The sequence below is a fragment of the Polypterus senegalus genome, chromosome 9 (assembly GCF_016835505.1).
Source record: "Polypterus senegalus isolate Bchr_013 chromosome 9, ASM1683550v1, whole genome shotgun sequence".
NCBI lineage: Eukaryota > Metazoa > Chordata > Cladistia > Polypteriformes > Polypteridae > Polypterus > Polypterus senegalus.
This window is the reverse complement of record NC_053162.1, coordinates 48,535,416-48,557,393: the sequence shown is the minus strand read 5'-3', so window position 1 is coordinate 48,557,393 and position 21,978 is coordinate 48,535,416. Positions and strand designations below refer to the sequence as shown.

The 21,978-nt window shown below is 36.2% G+C and overlaps 1 protein-coding gene across 1 annotated transcript in view; it reads right to left on the bottom strand.

Annotated features, from left to right (window-relative positions):
• The window catches only part of dync1li2 (dynein, cytoplasmic 1, light intermediate chain 2), a 70,614-nt gene that overhangs the window by 17,656 nt on the left and 30,980 nt on the right, over positions 1-21,978 (bottom strand). Inside the window, exons 5-11 of the mRNA XM_039763094.1 lie at positions 18,440-18,609; positions 16,898-16,991; positions 16,488-16,623; positions 15,104-15,215; positions 7,691-7,750; positions 6,466-6,507; positions 2,620-2,737 (exon numbers count right to left, since the gene is read on the bottom strand). Of these exons, the coding sequence (XP_039619028.1) occupies positions 2,620-2,737; positions 6,466-6,507; positions 7,691-7,750; positions 15,104-15,215; positions 16,488-16,623; positions 16,898-16,991; positions 18,440-18,609 (732 nt within the window). The remainder of the gene's footprint in view (positions 1-2,619; positions 2,738-6,465; positions 6,508-7,690; positions 7,751-15,103; positions 15,216-16,487; positions 16,624-16,897; positions 16,992-18,439; positions 18,610-21,978) is intronic.

Below are 21,978 nucleotides of genomic sequence, written 5' to 3'. Positions count from 1 at the left end.
GCACTAAAGTTTGTTGTTACTGGAACAGAAAGTAAACAGTCCTTTTATCAGTAGGGAGCTCATAAGATGAACACATGGTGACTGTCCCTTTTAGCAGAGGTTCACTTCCCTCTAAGCTTGCACTGTATTCAGTGGTCATTCATGGGAGCCTTCAACAGCTGTCACATCACCTCAGTGGCTACAGCCTGTCCCTGCCACAGTCCATAAAACTTGTCTTAGTTCATGGCATCAAATCTGAGTAGCTGGACTTGCAATCTTTCTTTAGTTCTTTACTCCGTTCCCTCTGGAAAGCAAGTGTTTCTTCACCAGCTATTCTCAGGTATGTGCAACAGATTAAAAGTCATTAGCGCAGTACAGTCTCTGTAAATCTTCGTTTGTATATACACCACCTGTTACTTCATTCATGAAACTTTACCACTGAATGGAGAGGCTTTAACCACTAAATTGAGTGGCTAACCGTAAGCTACTTGCTATGCTAGAGAAGGGTGGAAGGTAGAGCAAATACATAACATAAAGCAATTATTTCCCAATCATATGTATCATACAAATGCAGCATTATAAATGACAATTCTAGACCCGCAGTTCAGTCTCATAAAATAACAGCAAGAAATAGAGTAATACATTTAAACTATGCTAGTGACAATGTTTCTTCAGTAGGATCATCATACATTACACAAAATTCACACATTGCCTACATTATAACAGGATGTTACATATCTGAATTTAAGTGTTAAACAAAAATATCTTATAACATCCATATCATATAGCTCATCTTATTAAAAGACAAAATCTGTAAGATTTTATAACAGTTCATATAGACTAATGCTTCTAATGTATAACTGCATAATCCATTGAGCTGTGTGCATTATCACTGAGCATTAACCTAATACATTGATGCAATAACAACTCTTCCTAAAATTAATCACTTACAGAAACAAATCAATACATGTATTTCAATTCTAATACATTTTGTAATTACTGAAGTGATAATAATAATCATTTGTCATACATCAAAATATGTAAACCCTCTATACTGTTCTTTCAAAGAATGAAATCAGTCTAGTGTTCATTTGTTTGCATATTGTCATTAAAACATTTAACACTTGCACTAAATCAGCATGCAAGAAAATTATTCTAATAGCTGCTATTCATTAATTTATGATTGATAAATATTCACTATCCTCGATTAGATTATTTCTAATTGCTATGCCCAAACTTGCTATTAAGCTATTTTTTGCAACTTGTATAAAAACATAGTTTGTTTTCCATCCGTTGGTCACTGGATTTGCTGAATCTGGAGAACAAGAACATCTATAGATTTTAAATGCAACTTTTATGCTTATAACACTTTTCATGAAATTCAGATTTGAAAATTCTTCTCTTTAACTGACCATGTTACAAGCTATTCTGAGATTCGTCGAGGTCAATAAGTCATGGCGTTATTTAAACTCTGCATCTGTTTGCAGGCTTCAAAGACACAGACCAGGCACAGATTGTGTTATCAATCACCAGTCATGATCACTATTGATATTCACATGTATTACATTTAACTTTGAATATTATTATATGGGACGTCTCCCATTTCTACAGTTTAACATTCTTAGTCAGCTGACGAACATAGAAAGACAGACTACAAATGACATAAACACGCATCTGCCACCCCAGACTCTGAATAAAAATAATTTATTCGTCTTTTATTTTCTTTTGACGCATTTTGAACAGGTAGGTTTAGCACTGCTGTTTGCAAATGTTTTGATTTTCTTAGGGTGACAGGTCAATCAGTAGAGCATCTAAAGGTAAAAGAAGTTACTGAATGTGAAAAGGCCATCCTGGCACATGTGGCACCCGCAATGTGCACTTCTGCCTTCCTGGCAAAGTGGATCCCTGCTAAGCAAAGTTCCATAAAATGTTTGCTGTTCTCAAAATAGGAAACAAGCAGAAGAGTATCAAGGTTCAACAACTGCAGTGACTACCATATTTCAAATTTTAAATTATTTGTACTTTGTCAAATAACTATACTAGCCAATAATTCATATCACACCAGAAGTGAGAAATCAGGACATCGTGTAAGCTCTTGTCCTTTTATGTCAAGCACTTTCTGTCGCTGAAACGTTACAAGCTGTAATATCCTTTTCATATTTTCATATTGAATATGCACTTTCATTTAACAAGTGAACTGAGCTTCCTAATGACTGAGAAAAATGTTTTCTGAACGAGTTACGATGCAATGTTATCAACTCATTCAAGTTTCTGTTTAATCCTTTAACACAGCTTGTTCCAATTCTGCTTTTAGACAGACAGAGGGTTTTTAAGTAATCAAGATAAGTTGAGACACCTGTACGAATTGCTCGCTTCAACTTGCAAGGCTTGAATTACTTTAATTGCTGCAGAAAATCTGTAAGTAGTAACCTATTAGTTGGTTCCTGAAGAAGGCCCATTATTCTGATACTGTATTTGCTTTTTTCAGTTTTTCCTACCCTAAATTTCAAATTTAAACCTCTGGCAGTTTACTGCTTACCTTTTAACCATTTTAGGTAATTCATTTCATTTCAGCAGATTAAATTTGAAGAAAAAATAAATCATTCACACACACACACACACACACAAACAATTCAGTACCTTTCATATTAGGATCCGGTTTCTTCACAGTTGTCATTGGGGAGACACTGGCAACATTTGCTGGGCCAGAGCGACCTGTAGGTCGAGGAGAACCAGTAGGAGCTCTTGGTGGGGGTTCCTACAGCACAACAAGCACATTGGTGTTCTTATATGAATTCCCAAACCATTTTTGTGCAATGAAAAATATTAAGAACAATGATTAAGATTATCCACTGTGATTTTCTTAGGATGGAACAAAGCAAAAATCTAATAAATTTGAAATGCATCTTCTAAATGTTGGGGGATTCATTATTTTTATATGGGAGACTACTTATTTAATACAATAAATGAAATAATTTATATAAACACATTGAATAATATAAACCCCATTTTTCAGTTTATTAAATAAAACATAAATTATACATTTTATTTAGGATAATTTACATAAGATATAGCTTATAATTGAATAAACTCTGTGACCAAGGCTGGAGTAGCATTATCGCACACTTAAGCAGTGTTTTTAATTGTGTGCATTTAAACAGTCAGTTAGTCATTTTCTAACCCGCTTAGTTTGCTGAAGCCTATCCCAGATAGCATAGAGCGCAACACAGGAACAAGCCCTGGATAGGGCAAAAGCACTGGAGAAAAAAGAGCAGGCACATAACAGTTTAGTCACTGACAGGCAGGCAATTACTACTGACATCATGCTTTAAGACGCTGTGGAGCAGCTGCAGGCTCACTCCCTAAATGAAACAGAAAAAAATGGAACCCTGGTAAATATGCAATTATAAAGCAAACTTTAGAAAGAAGTGTTATTATCTATTAGAAAAATATGTTTAAGCTCAAATGAACTAACCATAATGTATGGGTTTGTAAGAAGATGTGGAATAGGGGCTTTTGGAGACTTTGTTGTTTAACTTGTATCTCATAGTTATATGTTTTAAGTTTGCAGAAGAGCAAGACCAACAGTAAATTCTCAGTGGTCTGATTTTTACTGATGTCACTTAATAAAAGCAGCCATAAAGCCACGGTATAAAAGAAGGCACAGTCTTCAGGAATGATGCATAGCTGTAATGCAGCAACACCTAAAATGCACCAGGAAAGTGCAAACTTTTATATATATATATATATATATATATATATATATATATATATATATATATATATATATATATATATATATATATAAATAAATATAAATAAAAGGCAAAGCCCTCATTGACTGACTGACTCATCACTAATTCTCCAACTTCCCGTGTAGGTAGAAGGCTGAAATTTGGCAGGCTCATTCCTTACAGCTTAGTTGCGCCCCCATACCCATGCCTCCCACGTAATTGAGTGTCAGCCCATATAAGGCCATCCGTCAGCAGCAATCCAATAGACACGCTGCCGCTACGAGGCATTTGTCATGCCTAAGACGAATCGATTTTGTGAGATACAAGTTTAGTGAGAAGGCGCGGGGTATAAACGAGACTTTTGATCACTTTGTAACGGAGTTAAAATTGCTGGTGAAGGACTGTGCTTATGCCAACGAAGATGAGATGGTCAGGGATAGAATAGTGTTTGGCACAAACTCAGCAAAAGTGCGAGAGAAACTTTCAAGTGCCAGGTCTGATCTAACATTAAATAAAGCCGTGGATATCACAAGATCGCACGAGATAGCAAACCTTTGATGTATGTACTCCGAGCGGCTCACGTGAACTTACTGTGAACGCAGTACGCAGACAACAAGCAAAAGCTCCAAAGAGCGCCGAACAAAAAACGCATTACACAATTGAGAAGGCAGCAAAAGAATATGAAGCGAGTGACACATACAAGCATATTCATAAGTGCAGCTACTGCGGAAACAAAGCACACGGTGGAAAAAGTCAATGTCCAGCTAAAGGAAGACAGTGCAAACGAAGATGAGATGGTCAGGGATAGAATAGTGTTTGGCACAAACTCAGCAAAAGTGCGAGAGAAACTTAAGTGCCGGGTCTGAGCTAACATTAAATAAAGTCGTGGACATCGCAAGATCGCACGAGATAGCACAACCACAGCAGAGAACCTTCGATGCATGTACTCCGAGCGCTCACGTGAACTGACTGTGAACGAGTATGCACACAAAAGCAAGAGCTCCAATGAGCTGAACAAAAACGCATTACACATTTGAAAAGGCAGCAAAAGAATATGTAGCATGTGACGCATACAGCCATATTCATAAGTGCAGGTACTGCGGAAACAAAGCACACGGTGGAAAAAGTCAATGTCCAGCTAAAGGAAGACTGTGTAAAAAAATGTGGTAAATTTAACCACTTCACTAAAGTTTGCAGGACTGGGAAAGGTAAACCTGTGCATGCACTGTGTGATGTCTCAGATAAACAGGAAGACGAGCTGTTTATTGACGCAGTAAGAAAGGAACAGCCCTCTGAATCTGAACAAGCCTTTGGAGACATATCAATAGGAAAGCAAGGTGTTCATAGACATGCTACCACTAAATATTCGCAGGCAAATCCACAACTTAACACCGGGAATGTCTGTTAAACATCTTAGATTCACGAGTACCGATTTGGGTAGTGAACACTTCGATTAATGAAACCTGTTATCTTTACAACAGTTGACAAACACGGAATATAACTTGAACACAACACATCCTCCAAATACGAACCTGATTAAAAGAAATAATGATAATCAAATCCTTGATGACAGCAACACTCATAACGGTCACAAAACAATTACATTGACAATCATGTTACGTTATTTATTAAAATGTTTCCTTTTCTTTTCCATAACTTCTTTAACACACTACTTCTCTGCTGCGAAGCGCGGGTATTTTGCTAGTATATATATAAAAAACACCACACCTTAGCAGGATTAAGTGGAATGGTCACTTTAAATTACACAAACATCTCTTTTCTAATCATACTGAAGCTAAGTTTTCTTTTACGGACATTAATCTGAATAATTCTGACTGTCTGTTTTCTTCTAATTTTGATTTTTAGTATTTACAAAGAAACCGCTCATTAAATAAAGTAATAATTAACATTTGAATATTATTACTGAAACATGCCTTGATTATTGGTATCACTTGCACCAGCATGTTTATGTGATTATTTGTTGGTATTTTTTATGAGTATGTCTTAAATGTTTGTTCAAGTGTGAGCAGTGCTCATTCTGCTAGATTTGCACAACCCTTTCAAAGACAGTTTTCTGGTAAGTCACACCCAGAGTGCAGCTCTTGGCCTTTGCTAAAGCAGTCTAAAGTATTTCAAGGGAAGTGAACCTGAGGCAGCAACAGGTGTATGTTAAGGTATTCTGAAGTGTAGCCCTCGCAGGGGAAGTGACCCACAGGCAGCAATAGACCATTAGCCTTTGCTAAGGTATTCTGAATTGAAGGCCTTTCAGGGCACGTGACCCAGAGGCAGTGATAGATCCTTTGCCTCTGCTAAGGTATTCCTGCTTTGTATTTGATCAGTAACCTGGCAGGAGAAGTGACAGGCCCTTGGGCACTGTTGGATTAAAAACATGTGTGATGACCGAATGTCAAACAGGTAAGTACTATGAGGTGTATGTATACATCATGGCCAAAAATTTAGGAATTTCCAATATTAACTTGTCCACCAATATAAAAAGAACCTTAGAGGTTAAAGTACCTTATGTGAAACACTTTAACACGACAAAAATACATTAACCTACACTTTGTATAACCTACACTTTGTATTGCCTTACTGAAGATATTTAACGACTTTGCCATATTGATAAAATATTTTGGTCTTAAACACCTTACAGCAATGCAACAAACTACAATCATTTGTAAGCAAATTACCAGGTTTAAGTTATTGTTTAGTTCTGATAAAAGTTAAATTCGCAAATCTTATAAATACTTACCGTTACTCTTGTTGGAGTAGCAGGCTGCTTGGATAATGATGACTGTTCATTGAAATAAAAGTAAGATTTAGTGAGGAAGGAGAACATTAATTATACACCTATACAATTATAAATAAAACTAAATGCAAATATATTATTTTATTTGCTTAATCGGGTATCAATTTTCAGTTGTGGTTTTGGGTACACCTAGAGTAATTTATTTTCAAAAAACATTTTTTTTAATTAATAAATCTTCCACCCAATTTTCAGACAGCCACCCACAAAACAACAATTCTACTCACTTTCCTTTTTAATTTGGTACATCTTTTCAAACAATTATCCTAGTTTTTGTTTTAATAAACAAAATCTTATTTTTTCTGAATAACTTTCAAAAACCCAGCTAATGAAAGTAGACACGATATGCATAGTACTTGTAGCTTATACAGATGGTAAATAAATCATCATTGTCAGAAAATAAACTAATGGAAATTACAATTTCCAACTTACATGTCAGTAATGTTATTTTCAATATTATAGGCAAATCCATATTGTAATAGTTTAAGTCAGCATTACAAAAATTGTCTCAACACATGTTCTGCAATGAATGAACAATATTTTAATAGTAAATGTCTATTTCGTATTTCAATGAACCCCACAAAGAAGTGAGTATAGATGAAGAGGCATGAGGAAAAAAAGAAGTCTGGCTCATATCTAACAAATATCTCAATTTCATTCCAGACAAACATTTTTAATTACTAACATGCAAACTGGGAGAGGCAATAATTAGTTGGTCACTACCTGTAAGCAGGTTTTTTTTCCCCTTATCATGGAGGAAGCCGATTAGTTTATCACTGACAGGTTGTGATTTCATTATATCAAAAATGTGAATCTAGAGGAAGTGCTTCTATAATTTTTGCCATCTGATTAGAAGCCATTTTTCTATCACAATTATAAAAGTTTCTCAGAAAGTCAAGTATAGTATCTATATATTGTGTAAAGAAAATGTTAACCAAGGAGTAGCCTAAATTAAAGTTTGCTGTAACCATGATAAAATACTTTCAGAGATCTATCTATCTATCTATCTATATATATATCTATATATCTATCTATATATATATCTATATATATATCTATATATCTATATATATATCTATATATCTATATATCTATATATCTATATATCTATATATATATATATATATATATATATATATAAAATCATAGCCAAGTCAGTATAACTGCTTACCTGCTGTTTCATAAGGAAAACTTGCTCGTCTTCTGCTGCCACTTCTTTGTCGTGTACCAACTAAACAAAAATAAAGCATGATAGATGTTTACAAAAGTTTTGTTGTAAGTGTAAACTCAATGGTAGTTGCCAGTTCCATGGAGGAGATTATATTCACTAGTCACAAGTCACAGGAAATAGAGCCACCAAATACCTATTTGTTAAACAATAATAACAATAGTACTAACAATAACAATATTTAACAATAATTAAAAAGAATCAAAATTTTGATAAAACCATAAATTATATGATGCCTAGCCACATCTGTGATAGTCTTAAAGAGCTGACTGATATACCTCGAGGCAAAAAAGTGCCTCTACTACCCTACCTGATACAAATGGTGGATTCAACGTACATGTCAGTATAATCTTTAACTCATTTAGGGCTAATTTTTTTTTGTTTCTTTTCTCCCAGGGCTGAATATTTTTCCAAAAACTAACTTTTTTAAAAAAAATAACATTTTCTGTTATTTCCTCACGGCTTGATTACTGTAATACTCTCTTTACAGGTTTCAGCAAGTCCTCTCTCTCACGCCTTCAGTTAGTTCAAAATGCAGCTGCCAGGCTCCTATCTCACCCTAGCAGGAGTGATCATATCCCGCATTTTGCACACACTGCACTGGCTCCCAGTGTTTTATAGAATTCATTTTAAAGTTTTGGTGCTTACTTTCAGAGCTCTGCATGGACAAGCTCCTGAGTACCTAACCAGCCTGCTCCAATGCCATACAGCTTGCCGGACTCTAAGATCTGGGCAACAGGGCCTTCTCATTGTCCCACGCACTCAGCTAAAAACCCGTCGGTTATCGTGCCTTTCAGTCTGTGGCACCAAGACTATGGAACAGCCTGCCTTGTGGTCTGCGTGGAGTCGAGTCTATTGATTCTTTTAAAAAACAACCAAAAACATTTCTTTTTAAACAAGCTTTTAATCAGTGCTGAATAGTTCCAGTTTGTTTATTTACTGTTTTTATTGGTTTTGTTTATATTTTGTTTTAACTGTTGTATTTGTACTGTATTTGCTGTTCAGTGCACTGTGACCTTTTGTATGTGAAGGGCGCTATATAAATAAAACTACTAATACTATTACATACAAAGCAATGATTTAACATATTAAATCAACAAAAAATATTTATTTTTGATAAATGTTACTGTCTTGCATGTTATATGAGCCTGCATACTATATGATTTTACATACTGTACATGTTACACAGCAAAGTGCTGCAAAGTATGATATCGCTCAGAGCAGCCAATTGTATGCATTGCCATCATTGCACTGCTTTACAATATGTGTTGCACTGATGCCTCCTTTTCAATTGTCTGTTGCTGCACACAACACAGTCAGGTTTGTATTTTTTGTCCTCATATGTTGCAGGAAAGTGGCGCTCATCCGTTTACATCGTACCATGCTACTGCTACCAAGTTTTTCCGCCTACATGAAAACCGGATTGTCACCTCTTTTCATCTTAAGCCTGTCTGGCTTCAACTGTGAAAGCCTGTGTCTCCTGTTCACCGTTACTGTGCCACAAGCTCCAATTCCCCTGCTCTGTAGCTCCATGAACAATTCTGGTTATGTATAAAAATTGCACATGACCCAAATGTTCATATCCCTGAAGCAGCTCCAGCACAACCTGACTTGTCAAGGGACAGCTCTCTCTTTGAAAGGAAAACTTTCCTGTACAGTATATGTAATTACTTTCTGGCAGAAACCAGTGTTTGCTTGTGTCAGTGCAAAATCCTTTATGCCATACTTTGTGGGCTTGTCTGGCATATATATACTGGTGGGAAAAATGCGTCCCTTGTATTTTATCATAGATTCATCCACAGACAAATCACGGCCAAGCTGATAAAATTGTTTATATGTTGATTCCACAATGTCAAGCCACTTTGAAAAACAAGAATGCGGTGCAAGCACAGCCCACGATTCAAAAAAATTGCTCTGCATACCTGTTTGTCTCGTCTGACAGTAGCTGAAAAGCAGGCTCAGGAAAAAAAACAGCCTGAAGTAGTCCAGCAGCTGGTAATCTGTCATGTCCAACAGCAAGCCACGCTGTCTTGTGAAGTCCGGTAGCCAGTTTGGCTCACATGGATCAATGTCTGGCTATTCCTCCCACACGAACCTTGCCGTAGGTGCATTGGCTGCACAAATGCGTTCAGCTGGCAGCCGATCAGCTGGGACGGCATCGGCTGGTGTCCAATCAGCTGATGCCAGTTCCTCACTCTCTTGCTCGATCTCCTGATCACCGTCAACAAAATCAGATTCTGAAAAATCAGAGTCTGACTCAGCGATAATGCGCAAAACATCGTCAGCGGAGTATTTTCTTTTCTGCACTTGCTTCGCTCCCTCGTGAGATTTCGATGCCATCTTGCCTTTGTTTATATTTGCTTACATTTCGGAACTCACGCACACGCAAGGATTAGATGCCGAGTCAATTAGTCTTACATTCCTCCAAGCAGAGATGGAATGCCTGTGGCGTAACAGTGAGTTTTGTCGCCATTAACAGCTAATTGTCGCCCTCTACCCCTGGATGTCGACTTTTGTTGACAAGCACCCTTAACCTCTCCTGTCGACAAAAGTCGACATCCACCCTAAAAGAGTTAAGGTCAAATAAGCTTATTTTTACATAGTGCTATTCACAAAAGTCAGGCTTAAAGAGCTTAAACAAACCTACAAGTACAAAATAGTGCCAGAAATGTGCATTCAAGAGGTAGCAATGTTGTAAAAAAGCCACACAAAAATGTACCTTAATTTTAATTTCTAAAATGAGGTATTAATAAAGACTAGGTAAAGTCACCATACTGTTGAAAAGGTAACTAATGGATGTTGGCATCATGAACGGCATCCAAAACTAACATTTTCTGCACAGTACCCCCATTATGATATACAAAGTTGATAATTATAAAGCATGGGTGGGAAATGATCTACAATACCCAATGCATACCCCCCCACCATCTGCTTACGTCAAGCAAAAAGTTGAACTCAGTAGAACAACAGGGAGATTTATGATTGTGCTAAACCTGATTAACTGTGGGGATGCCAATTTCGTGGCACAAGTTATCAAGGAGAGACAAGAGTAAGAGGCACTGAAAAAAATTAAGATATGCAATGGAGTGGTGTCAGAAATGTTTAAAGGCAGCAGACAGGCCTGGAGTTGAATGCTGGAGAGCTCTGTGTAACAAGATTGTGTTTGAAGGAATTTCAAGAAAATGAAAAAGTGTGCTTCACTCCATAATACAAAGGAAAGGGTGATCAATTGGAATATAAATTTTATCAAGCAATCAGACTTTTGGAGCATGTAATGAAGGTGGCAAAGAAAATGCTAGAGAAAAGAAACAAAGATCAGATGACTGTAACCAGGTTTCCATCCAAGGAGTTTTTGCGAAAAAATATTTAGCGCTTCAAATTTTAGCTGATGGAAATGCTAATTATCGATAAAATTAATAATTAAAATTAATAATATTTTTCCGTTTAACTTTAGCGCATAAATTCCATATCGATACTTCAGATGTCGCAAAAACTACATTGGAAACACTTTTTGTCGGGAAAAAAAAGGGCTTTAACGCAAATAAATGTGTCACATGATACATTTTCATTACATGCAATCAAAACGAGAATAGCGGAGCGGTTCGCATGGTCTGATGAAGAGACTCGTTATTTCTCGTCATGAGCCAATGCAGTAGCGGATAGGCTGGGTCTCCTGCTACTAAAAGGGGTACCTGAACTCCCTCCACATCAACTGTAGCCTGGGGGTGTGTCTCAGGATGTCTAAATAATACAAAAACCGCAAAGGTAATTTACTGTGCCAGTCAAAATATTTAATAAACCGTGTGTTTCATTATCTAAACATTTTTTTCTTATTATTAAATGGCAGATGTTTTAGCATATATGAGAAATTCTCTCATTAATATTAACTTTAGGTTTTTTTTGATTAAACGTCGTTATTTTGTATTAATTCAAATTTCAGTTTTAATTAAAAACCTTAAGGGAAGCACGTTACAGTACTAATTCAGTTGTTATCGCACTGAGAAGAGATGTTGAAAGGTAGGTAGGCTCACCTGTACAGATCCAATGCTGCAAACACAGCTGCATCACGGGCACTTCTAGGAGTGCCAACGCAAATGTCTCGTTTCATGCACCTGTCATCAACAAGGGCCTGGAGAACAATAGATGGCCACCCTTTGCGATTAATGTAATCGCGGTAGCCTTCCGTCGGGGGAAGAATAGGCACATGCGTGCCATCCAGAGCACCATAAATCTGTGGCACAAGATGCACCAAGGAATTGCGGTATGCAGTTCCATTGGCCTCCGCTACAGTCGGAAGTCTGATATAATGCCGCATTAATTTTTCTTTAATAGCGGTGCATACAGCATATAAACATCGATGGACGGTAGTTTTACTAACCCCGAAAGTTTCTCCAACTACTCTATACTCGGCGCAGGTTGCCAGCTTGTAAAGGGTGATGGCAATCCGGTTTGGGGTTGGAACCGGTGGTCGGTGACAACCTATGATGGGCGCAACATCAGGACTGATGAATCCACACAACATCTCAAACGTCAGCCGTGTCATTCTAAAATGTTGCAGCCAGAGATTTTCTGTGAAGTGTCTCCCCACCACCTCCTCCCAGAAGGTCTTATTCCGTCATCTCTCCCATACCCGTGGGTTTCGTCGCACTGGGGTACTTTCTTCGAGCTCTAGGGCTATCAGACAAGCAACTGCTTCATTCTGCTGTCGTCGTCGGATATTATGTACAATTCCAATTATTTGTGAAACTGAAATAACAGTAAGCTGGCAAATTTCAAAAAACTGTCTGAATAATCTCTCCGTTTCTTTGTTTAGTGGAGGGGGTGTAACGTGGAAAACAAAAGGTAGATAATTTGCGACATACACAAAATTATGTACGGAAACGGCTCAAGGGCAGATTTTTTTTCGCGATACAACAAAACTTATGCGGCAGTTCGTTTTGGAGGGGATGACGTCATCACACACACCATTTTATCGATAAAAAGCCAGTTGGATGGAAACAGGCTGGAGACAGCAAATTTCGCACATTTTCTTTACGTATATTCTGTTTGTCGATAACAAAACGTCCCAAAAAACTGGATGGAAACTTGGCTTGTTAATGAAATGCATTTTTCCATGCCGGGAGAGATAACAACAGATGCAAACTTTGTTGTCAGGCAAATGCTATATTATGCATGTGTAGTTCTCGAGAAGTCATTTAACAAAATACTAAAATAGGTAATGAGGTGAGCACTGAAAACAGTTAATATATTGAGGAATGGAGAATGTCTGTGGTGACGTCAATTTATGAACAAATATGAACTAAGATGAGCAATGTAGACAGGGACATAAAGGGTTTTGAGGTAAATGTGGGGCTATACCAGAAATTCATTCCAAGTCAGCTGGTTTTCGCTATAGTGATAGAAGTGATAACCACAAAAGTACATTAAGTGGAACTGAAGCAGCACATACTGAAATGTAAAGCTAGTTTGGAAGAGTACTGAAAGATTCAGCAACAGAATAAATATTAAATTGAGATCATAATATTTTGTATATCACTTTTATACTATCAATCTAAAGTGAAAGTAATGCTGTGGATTAAGCATTTAAAATATGCCATTGAAGGTGGTGAGGAAGGTGTTCCTTGTGATTTAGGCTATGAACTTATCCAATACTGAAACTATACTGTATGAAGAAAAAAAATGTACAGGTTGCATAATGGATCTAATCTGAAATTTACTGCTTTTACATATTTTACAGCTATCAATTTTCTTAAATTGAGCATTGTGTACAGAGTAAACAAGAAGAAAGATAGTCCACATTTTCATGACTAACAAAAACAACAACCTTAATTTTTGTGCTGCAAGTTTATGAGCAGAAATGGAATGGACAAAAGCTATAAAAGACTTAACTTAATTATGTGCTTGAGTAGCAGGTCTTAATTAATTTGAAAGAGACACTAACAGTGGACCCATTAGCTGATTTAGCAGTAATGTCATAACAAAGTAGAATGGCTCTGATATGCAATAAATGTAAGGTGGATTTTGCTGCTGGTTAGTATTTGGAAGTTACCTATGTAGTGTGGCAGACGACCAGGGACCTTGCCCCACTGGGACACCTGGAGCAGGGAAGGACCAGGAGAGGGGCAATATCTTCCCTCAAGGCAAGAGGGCAGCCCCCCTGGATTTCATCGGGGGCCACGGATATGGAGATGGGGAGCTCAACCCTGTGGAGACCCATGGCCACCACCAGGAGGCGCCCGGATGGTCATGGAGCCTTTGAGGACAGCACTTCCGCCACACAAGGAAGTGTTGTCGAACCAGGAACTGCGTACGCCCAGAGTGCTTCTGGGTGCAAAGGCAGCACTTGGAAGCTCTGCCAAAAGACCATCACCGAGCACATCCGGGACGGGATAAAAGGAGCCACCTCACTCCATTCGAGAGGCTGGAGTTGAGTGGAAGAGGACAGAGGTTGCGAGAGAGGAGTGGAGGCGGCTAAAGGAATAAGGACTAAGTACACTGTGGTTTGTGCATGCTATGGTGTGTTGTTGTGTCACAAAATAAATGGTGCATGTATTTTGGGATATCATGAGCCTCTGTGTCTGTCTGTTGCTGGGCTATCTTTTTCACAGTAACCAAAATTATAGTTATAATTTTATGTGCTTTTTTAGTTAACCATTTTAGTGTTTACACTTCAAATAAATGTTAATTATTGCTATCCTACTCTAACATCATGTTTGAAGATTATTTCTGAACAAAATGCTTTATGGACTGTCAATACTTGTCTGCCCTTCACTTTTTTCTTTTAATTCTTTCTAGTTATTTTATTGAAACACAAACTATGATGAACAAACAGATATACTACTGAAATCAAATAAGTATGCATGCTGGTTGGTTCCTCTGTTAATAGCATCTCGTTGTTGACTAACAAATAGTTAAGAAAACAAAGAAGCAATTATAAAAGACTTTAAATGTAGTTGTAAAAATGTAAGTAAAATTTTCAAATTCTAATAATTAAATTTGGTAAAATATACCAAAAAAGCATATTCCATTAGAAGCATTGCTCATTAAGCAAGAAGTTAACAGGAACCAAAAAAATGCTGCCACTCAGGACATCCATGTAAACAGCTCAACATTCTTGGTGGATTAGAATTAGAAGTTATAAAAATATATAGATGGACTAAAAAAAAAATGGTGAATAAATGAGAGTATGCAACATGCTAATTAAATGTCTTGGTATACTAGAAAACTGTCATTATATGTAAACAGGAAAACATCTGGAAAAGCATTTTATGGTATGATAGTGCAATTATAATTAAGAATCATCACAGCTGCAGCAAAATTTTACTTTATGTGTTAAATGAAGCAGAGTTTTTTTACCTTTCTAATAGGTGGTTTTACGATGACATCTTCAAAAGCATCATCTGGTTTAACTGTTGTGAAATTTTCATGCAAAATAGCTATTTTCTTCTCATTGTCCCATCCAGAAGGTCTATTACAGAAAGAAACATTATGCAAAGAGTTACTTGCATGTATAGCTATTGACACAAGTCCTAATTCAACACTGCCAGAGTTCAGAGGTTACTTTGACTTGACCAGGAAACAGACTAAATAGTTAGTATCTATGATAGTAATGCTAAAAAGTGGTAAATACAGCATTCCATTAAAGTGGGAAAAGCTATGGACTAGCATTTTCTAAGACATCTTACATTTAATCAACAACATTTTTTTGTGTATTATTGAAAATTGGGATTTCAGTTCTTCCACCAGCTTAATACTAGACTAGTGACATCAACAGTCCACTCTTTTTGGGTGATTTATGTGAGAATAGCTGCGTTGTGCCCATTCATGATTTTTGTGTACAAGTTCCCCTTTAGTGGCAAATTTAGGTTTCTGAGAATGTTCAGAAAATATAATGTACTTAAGAATGACAAGGCTTTACCTTTACTGTAGTAGCTATTCATGCATCTCCCAATTTACACTTACCAGATGTTGATTCGTCTTTCTGAATTTTACTATTTGGATTGAAACAGAAATTAATAAGACTTTGAAAATGTATCAGCCTTCACCATCACTCCCTTTATCATTCTCACGGTTACTAACATTGGCAGTGTCTAAACCACTGTCCAGCCCAGTTAGGTAGTTCAAAAACTTTAACTAAAGGCAGAAGTGTTTTAATCACTGCTTGGAAAAAATTGTATTCAATGAAATTGACACCTGTGTATTATTTAGTGCTGTGGTGTTTGTTACACATATATTCGTTACACTCCTGTTAAGTTTTAAAAATAACAATTTAGTTGTTACTACTGACTATATTTTAGCAATGAAGGGTGCTGTCACTGCTCAAACTCTAAGCAAATTAAAACACCAAAAAGAGTTATTCCAATTTTCCACATGTAATGGGGTGTCTCTCTTTGGAGGAAGAATTTTAGGGAAAAATATTTGTATACGGTCTTTGACATTTTATTTGGAATTGGAAGAAAAAGAAAAACAAACAAAAAAGACCTTCCTCCTTCAAATATTAAATCAAACGAGCTCAGCATTAAATAATACATACAAATCACAAAATATAACAAACTTAACACAACTTGAGTTGTATGCTGTTTGTACACATTTCACATAAGTTACTCTTTTAAGAGCTTAATTAATAAAGATTTTTAATTACCACAATTTAAAAAAAAAAAAGTTACAAAGATTAAAATGTGTTGGCGTATTAGCATTATATTCATAAAAGTTATTATTTAGCATAATAAACACAACTTACATGAAAACTGCATCTTTTTCTACCACTAAGGCAGGAATGGTAAATTGGAAGCCATACATTTTATGTACAATGTATTTATAAAGAAGATCCAAATTCTTTTCTTCTTTAACTGAAGTATAAATCAAGGCCGCTCCATCTAAAGAATTGATGTAAGGATTTTTTTTTAAGTTGCTCAAGAATATAATATATATTTTGCAATATTTTCAAAAGTAAACCATTACAAAAAGAAAACATTTCATATCTACAAAACTGTGTTTTCTTCCATTTCATTTCCAGATCTTAACCACAAAATACTAAAAGCCTAACTCTGAGCTCATATTACTTCTTCCACATTTGCTGGACTGCACTCTGTGTATTTATTAATTTCACCATAAAATTTGCTTACTCTATAAAGAATGTAAAAAGGATACAGTGTAAGCAGAATCTTCGGATATGGGACTGGATAAAATCAAAATGCTCTTCTTTATAGTCATGTTCCTTCTCTAAGACACTCACTGCGTCACACTATAAACAAAAGAAAAAAAAAAAAAAGAATTTTGGAACACCTACAATATCAATGTAAATGAGTAATGCAATGTAAATGTAACGTTTTAATTAAGGTACAATTAATAAGCACAAGATGTTAAAGTTCTTTCTTGATATTCCTAATTTTAAAACATTACGCAAATAAGGATGAGGAAATACTGGAAAGGTTTTTTTTTTATTAAATAGGGGATATTTTTCAAAGAAAACAGCACAAATGAAAACCAAAACAGAAAATGTCATTAAAAATCTCCATCATAAACACGTATTTTTAATAACTTTAGCCCCATTTAACCACTTTATACACTATACAAATCCTTTTCTGCTTCTTTGATACTACCCTAAAATTACCTGAAATAGAAAATACTATAATGTAAAGGGTATTGAGAATGTTTAAATGAATATGAAACCTACTGATAAAAAATAATTTACTGAAATAATAAATCAAATCATACCTTAAATTATTAAATGTCCTTATGAGAGAAATATTCCTCATGCATGTTCTTTTGTTGTTTTTTTTTTTTTAATCCCCCACACTTTCAAACATAAAGCATATTATTAAAATAAAAACTCTAAATGTGTAATCACAATTGGTCAAAAAAAACATATTTTTCTGGAAATTCTTCTTTTACATTAGAGACTAGACAGCATCTAAAAAAATAAATGTGTGTAAACAGACATTGCCAAGGAGCACAAATTCAGCCAATAGACGGTTCTTCAGAAGTTTTTAAGAAACATCAGAACAGAAGTCTGCAATTGAAAGTCAAGAAGATGAGCTCTGAAAAAAATTTTAAGGTGATTCAGTTGCTTATATTAGAAATCCAAATTAAGAGGAGTTCTGGGGGAAAAAGTTAGCAGTGCATTGGAACCAGGAGGTTCAGATTTTATGGTGGCAATGTACTCCCTAGTTTCTCTGTCCCTTAGAGTATAAAACTAACCTACTGAGATTATAAACTGTCTTTTCTTTAATTGTAGTGCATTTGGGTAAAGATAAGGAACAACAAACATTAAGAAAGTGCAGCCAACAAATTGTGGTGCAAGAAAAAGGGTGCAAAATGGTAAACAACTGTCATTTTCTAAGTAGGAAAGTGGACAATTCATTCTTTCAGCTGTACAATTAGGTCTACTGGAACAGCCAAATAAATTGAACTCTTTATTTGTCTGATATTTTTATTTACTTAATATCCAATTTTTAAACGTCCTCTTTTTCAGCTTAACCTTTATTTTAATTTAATCTAATTTATCAATATATTCAGTAGTAATTGACCACTCTATTCCAAATGTAGCTCTTAGTGAAACGCAAATAAAGATGGTAGCACAGCAAAGTCAATACTTTGATCAATAACATGCCTTACAGAAACTATCACTCCAAAAGGAGGACACTAAATGATTTGCCATGTGACAATTATTCAGAACTTTTACATGCTTACTTTGGTGCAAACTATTAGCACTGGAATGCCCAAATTGTGCGTGAGTACATTTTCACCAAGTGGAAGGACAACGCTGTCATCTTCTGACCCTGATAATGTAGGTGCTCGTCTTTGCGGAGATCCCTGAGTTGCATCTTCAGGCTCCATGTATTCCTGAAATTCCTTCACCACTGCAGAGATGAAGAAAAAAAGCTGTAACAGTTTACTTCTACATACATGCTCTTACCGATTACATTTTGCATGGGAGTAAATCAATTCAATTTTGTCTAAATATTCCACAATGATTACCAGCCTCAGAGAATAAAGACAGTATCACTAAGGCACATAAAAAATTAGCATTTGTAAATTAAACTTAATATAAAAATTACGTCAGACAGAGTGCCTATTTAGTAATATTGTGATGTATACTGAATACAGTGAAACTCTTTCTTGCTTTAAACACAAATTTCCCTATTTACAGACTGCTCCTTACACAGGACCCTTTTTTCCTAACTATCCTTTGATCTTCTTCTGTTGGCCATTTAAAATCAGGCATACTTCACTGTAGCTCACTTCACCAAGGACAGCCACATTTCCCATCAGGCACTTTGAGCTGCAACAGAAGCAAATGTATCACTTGCAATTATGTCACTAACTATATGTTTGCATATGGTCCATCTGTTAAATTCAACGTTAAACAAAGAACCTCATGCCGTCTAAAAATTGTATTTATTTCATTTGTTCTAGGAAGTGTCTAGGTATCTATATAGGTGAGACAGGGAGAAAACTAGCAGATATTTTCTGGGAGCATGTTTGAGACATTGACTTCCTTAGTGTTAGACCTGAGCATCACTTGGGCTGTAAAAAGAGTGCTAAAAGCATTAGTCTCGAGTGTCACTCAGGCAACTGTACAGACGCGTCTTACTCAAGACCCGAGATTTACTTGGGGTGTAAAAGTACGAAGAGCGTTTGTGCCGAGCGTTACTCAGGCAACATAAGCATAACTGTCAAGTCTGAACTTTACCCAGGCAACAGTGTAGATGCATCTTCTCCTAGCCTCATAATAGCGTGAAACACCTCTCATCATCAGTGTTGATGAAGTGAAGCTGTCTTCAGGCAGTGAAACTGAAATGGATAGTAAAATTGAAAGGGATTCTGGGACTCCAAAAGTGACATTCCATGTCACTCGCATATGAGCAGTGTGTTATTTGTATTATTATTACTTTTATTCATCGTTATTATTATTAGTGTCATTATTAAACTTTCTACACTTCTGACTTTATACTTTTAGTGTTTTTCACGTTTTACAGTAGAAATATGTGATTTAATAAGAATGTAATTTTTCAAGCCAAAAATGCAATGCTTTTTACATGACTTTTTGAGGAACAAAATGTAATGCTAAGGAGATTAAGATCAAACACCTTACAAAGTCTGTTGTAGAGCATTTAATGTCCCTTGATCACAGCTACACTGACCTTTGTTTCTATTCTTTCACAGGGCTTCAAAGTCACTTTTCAAAGAAAAGCCAAGAAGCAGGCAAGCTCATTTTAGCCATATTTCTCCAGGTCTGAATGACTGATTAATATATGGTTCCCCTACTTAAACTTCTCTAATGACAGCTTTTCACAGTGTAGTGGAGTGGAGTGTAAAAACTGCCACACAATGCATTTCTATCGGTTGCTAAACACTGATAGCTCTAAATTGAAATTTAGTTAAAAAGATAAAAAAGAAAAAAAAACAGACTTTTGTTAAAACTCTATACATTCTTGTTTTGAAAGATGACAGTTTCTCCACGAGTTCAACTGCCAAGAAATGGACAATTTCATTCACAGGACAGCACCACCACTACCTTGACAAAATAAAAGAATACAGAAGCATATTTGATAGGCCCAGATACTCAACTGCATAAGCACTGACATATGTCAGGGCCTGACATTTAAGAAACTCATGCCTTATGGTTCCTCATCTGACAGCTTCATTAAACAGTACACACTAAATATCAGTTATCAATATCTGCAACAGTATAAATATGACATGGGGATGATGATCTTGCAAGGAAAGATTCAATTAAAAAGCCACATCTAAAACAGACAAACAAGGAGAGGTTAAAAAAGGCACAAGGATTAGGGTTGCACATGAGATGATTGGAATATAAATGCATCCGTACACACAACTCGAGATGTCTGCATCAAAGAGAAGAAGAGATGAAGAGCATGTGAAAAGATGCTATAAGGTTGCATGACAACAGCATCAGGGAGCAAATGTAATGGTATGGGGCTACTTCGGTGCTGGTAAAGTTGAAGCTTTATACCAAGTTCAAGAAATACTGAACAACTCTATTTCATGATGGCCTGCCATTCCATATGTACTTAAAGGTGCCAATTTCATCAAGAAGCAAGGCAATAAACCAAGCATTTTACGTTATGCAAGATCTTTATCGGAAAAAACAGTTAACTGGAGTACTGTCTATAATGGACTAGCCAGCACACTGCCCGCTCAAAACCCCTATTAAGGTTTTGTGGAAGCAGCTTTAATGTCTAAGGTTTGGAGAACCATTACTGACACACATTGTGTAAATCAAGGAATTCCACAAGAACAGAAGTAATTTTGAATGGAAACATTAATATGCGATTGTATCAATTTAAGAATACCTTATTAATAACAACATCAATTATACACCTAAGAATAAATATTAAAAATTCCTGCAAATGTATCAATTTTGCTAGTGAAATTCAATGCAAATCCATCTAATTTTATACTTTTGTTGACTACATAAATACTTCCATTCATAAAATGGATTGCCTTCTTATTCAACCAGCTACTGTAAAATGCTGCAAACATGAAGAACAATGATCTCACAAATAACAGCCCAAAGCTCACAACTATTAAAACAGGTGAATCTATCAGACATTGAAATAAGGAAGTTGAACAGACTTTAAACAGAAACGCATGCTGATGAATATCCCTTGAATGTCTTGCAATGTTTGCCAATGTTGCTGGTGATTTTGTGAATGGTAGCTAAAATATATATAAAAAAAATCTGGCTTTCTGGCATCAATCCATCAAGAATATGGCGAGTGATGTTTCTGATGGTTTATGAATGGTTAATTTAGGTAGTTAACAGACTGGGTAATGTTAGAGGTTGGGAGCATGCGCCGATAGCACATTGCTGCACCCACCAGATGACAAACGACCTGGATTGGGACCCAAGTGTAGTGAGTGACACCTCAGCACCACTCTGGAACAGTGTGAGGGTGGTGGTGTTTTTTTTAAGTGCCACCAAACCCCAAGTTTTACCTTTTTTTCCCCTGTAAGTTGGAGGACCTGCTTACAGGGCTGGATGCAGATTAACGTCATACCCAGGATGAAGCAATTGGAGGTTAAGTGCCTTGCTCAAGGGCCCTGCAGAGTACAGTCACTTCTGCAGTTTACAAGATTCAATCCCTAGCCTTAGAGCCACCACTCCGCACCAAGTTAGTTAAATGTTATTTCAGCAAACTGAGTTAGGAACTGGGTGCTCAAACAAAATTTCTATGCTTTAGTTAAATTGTTTATAAAGA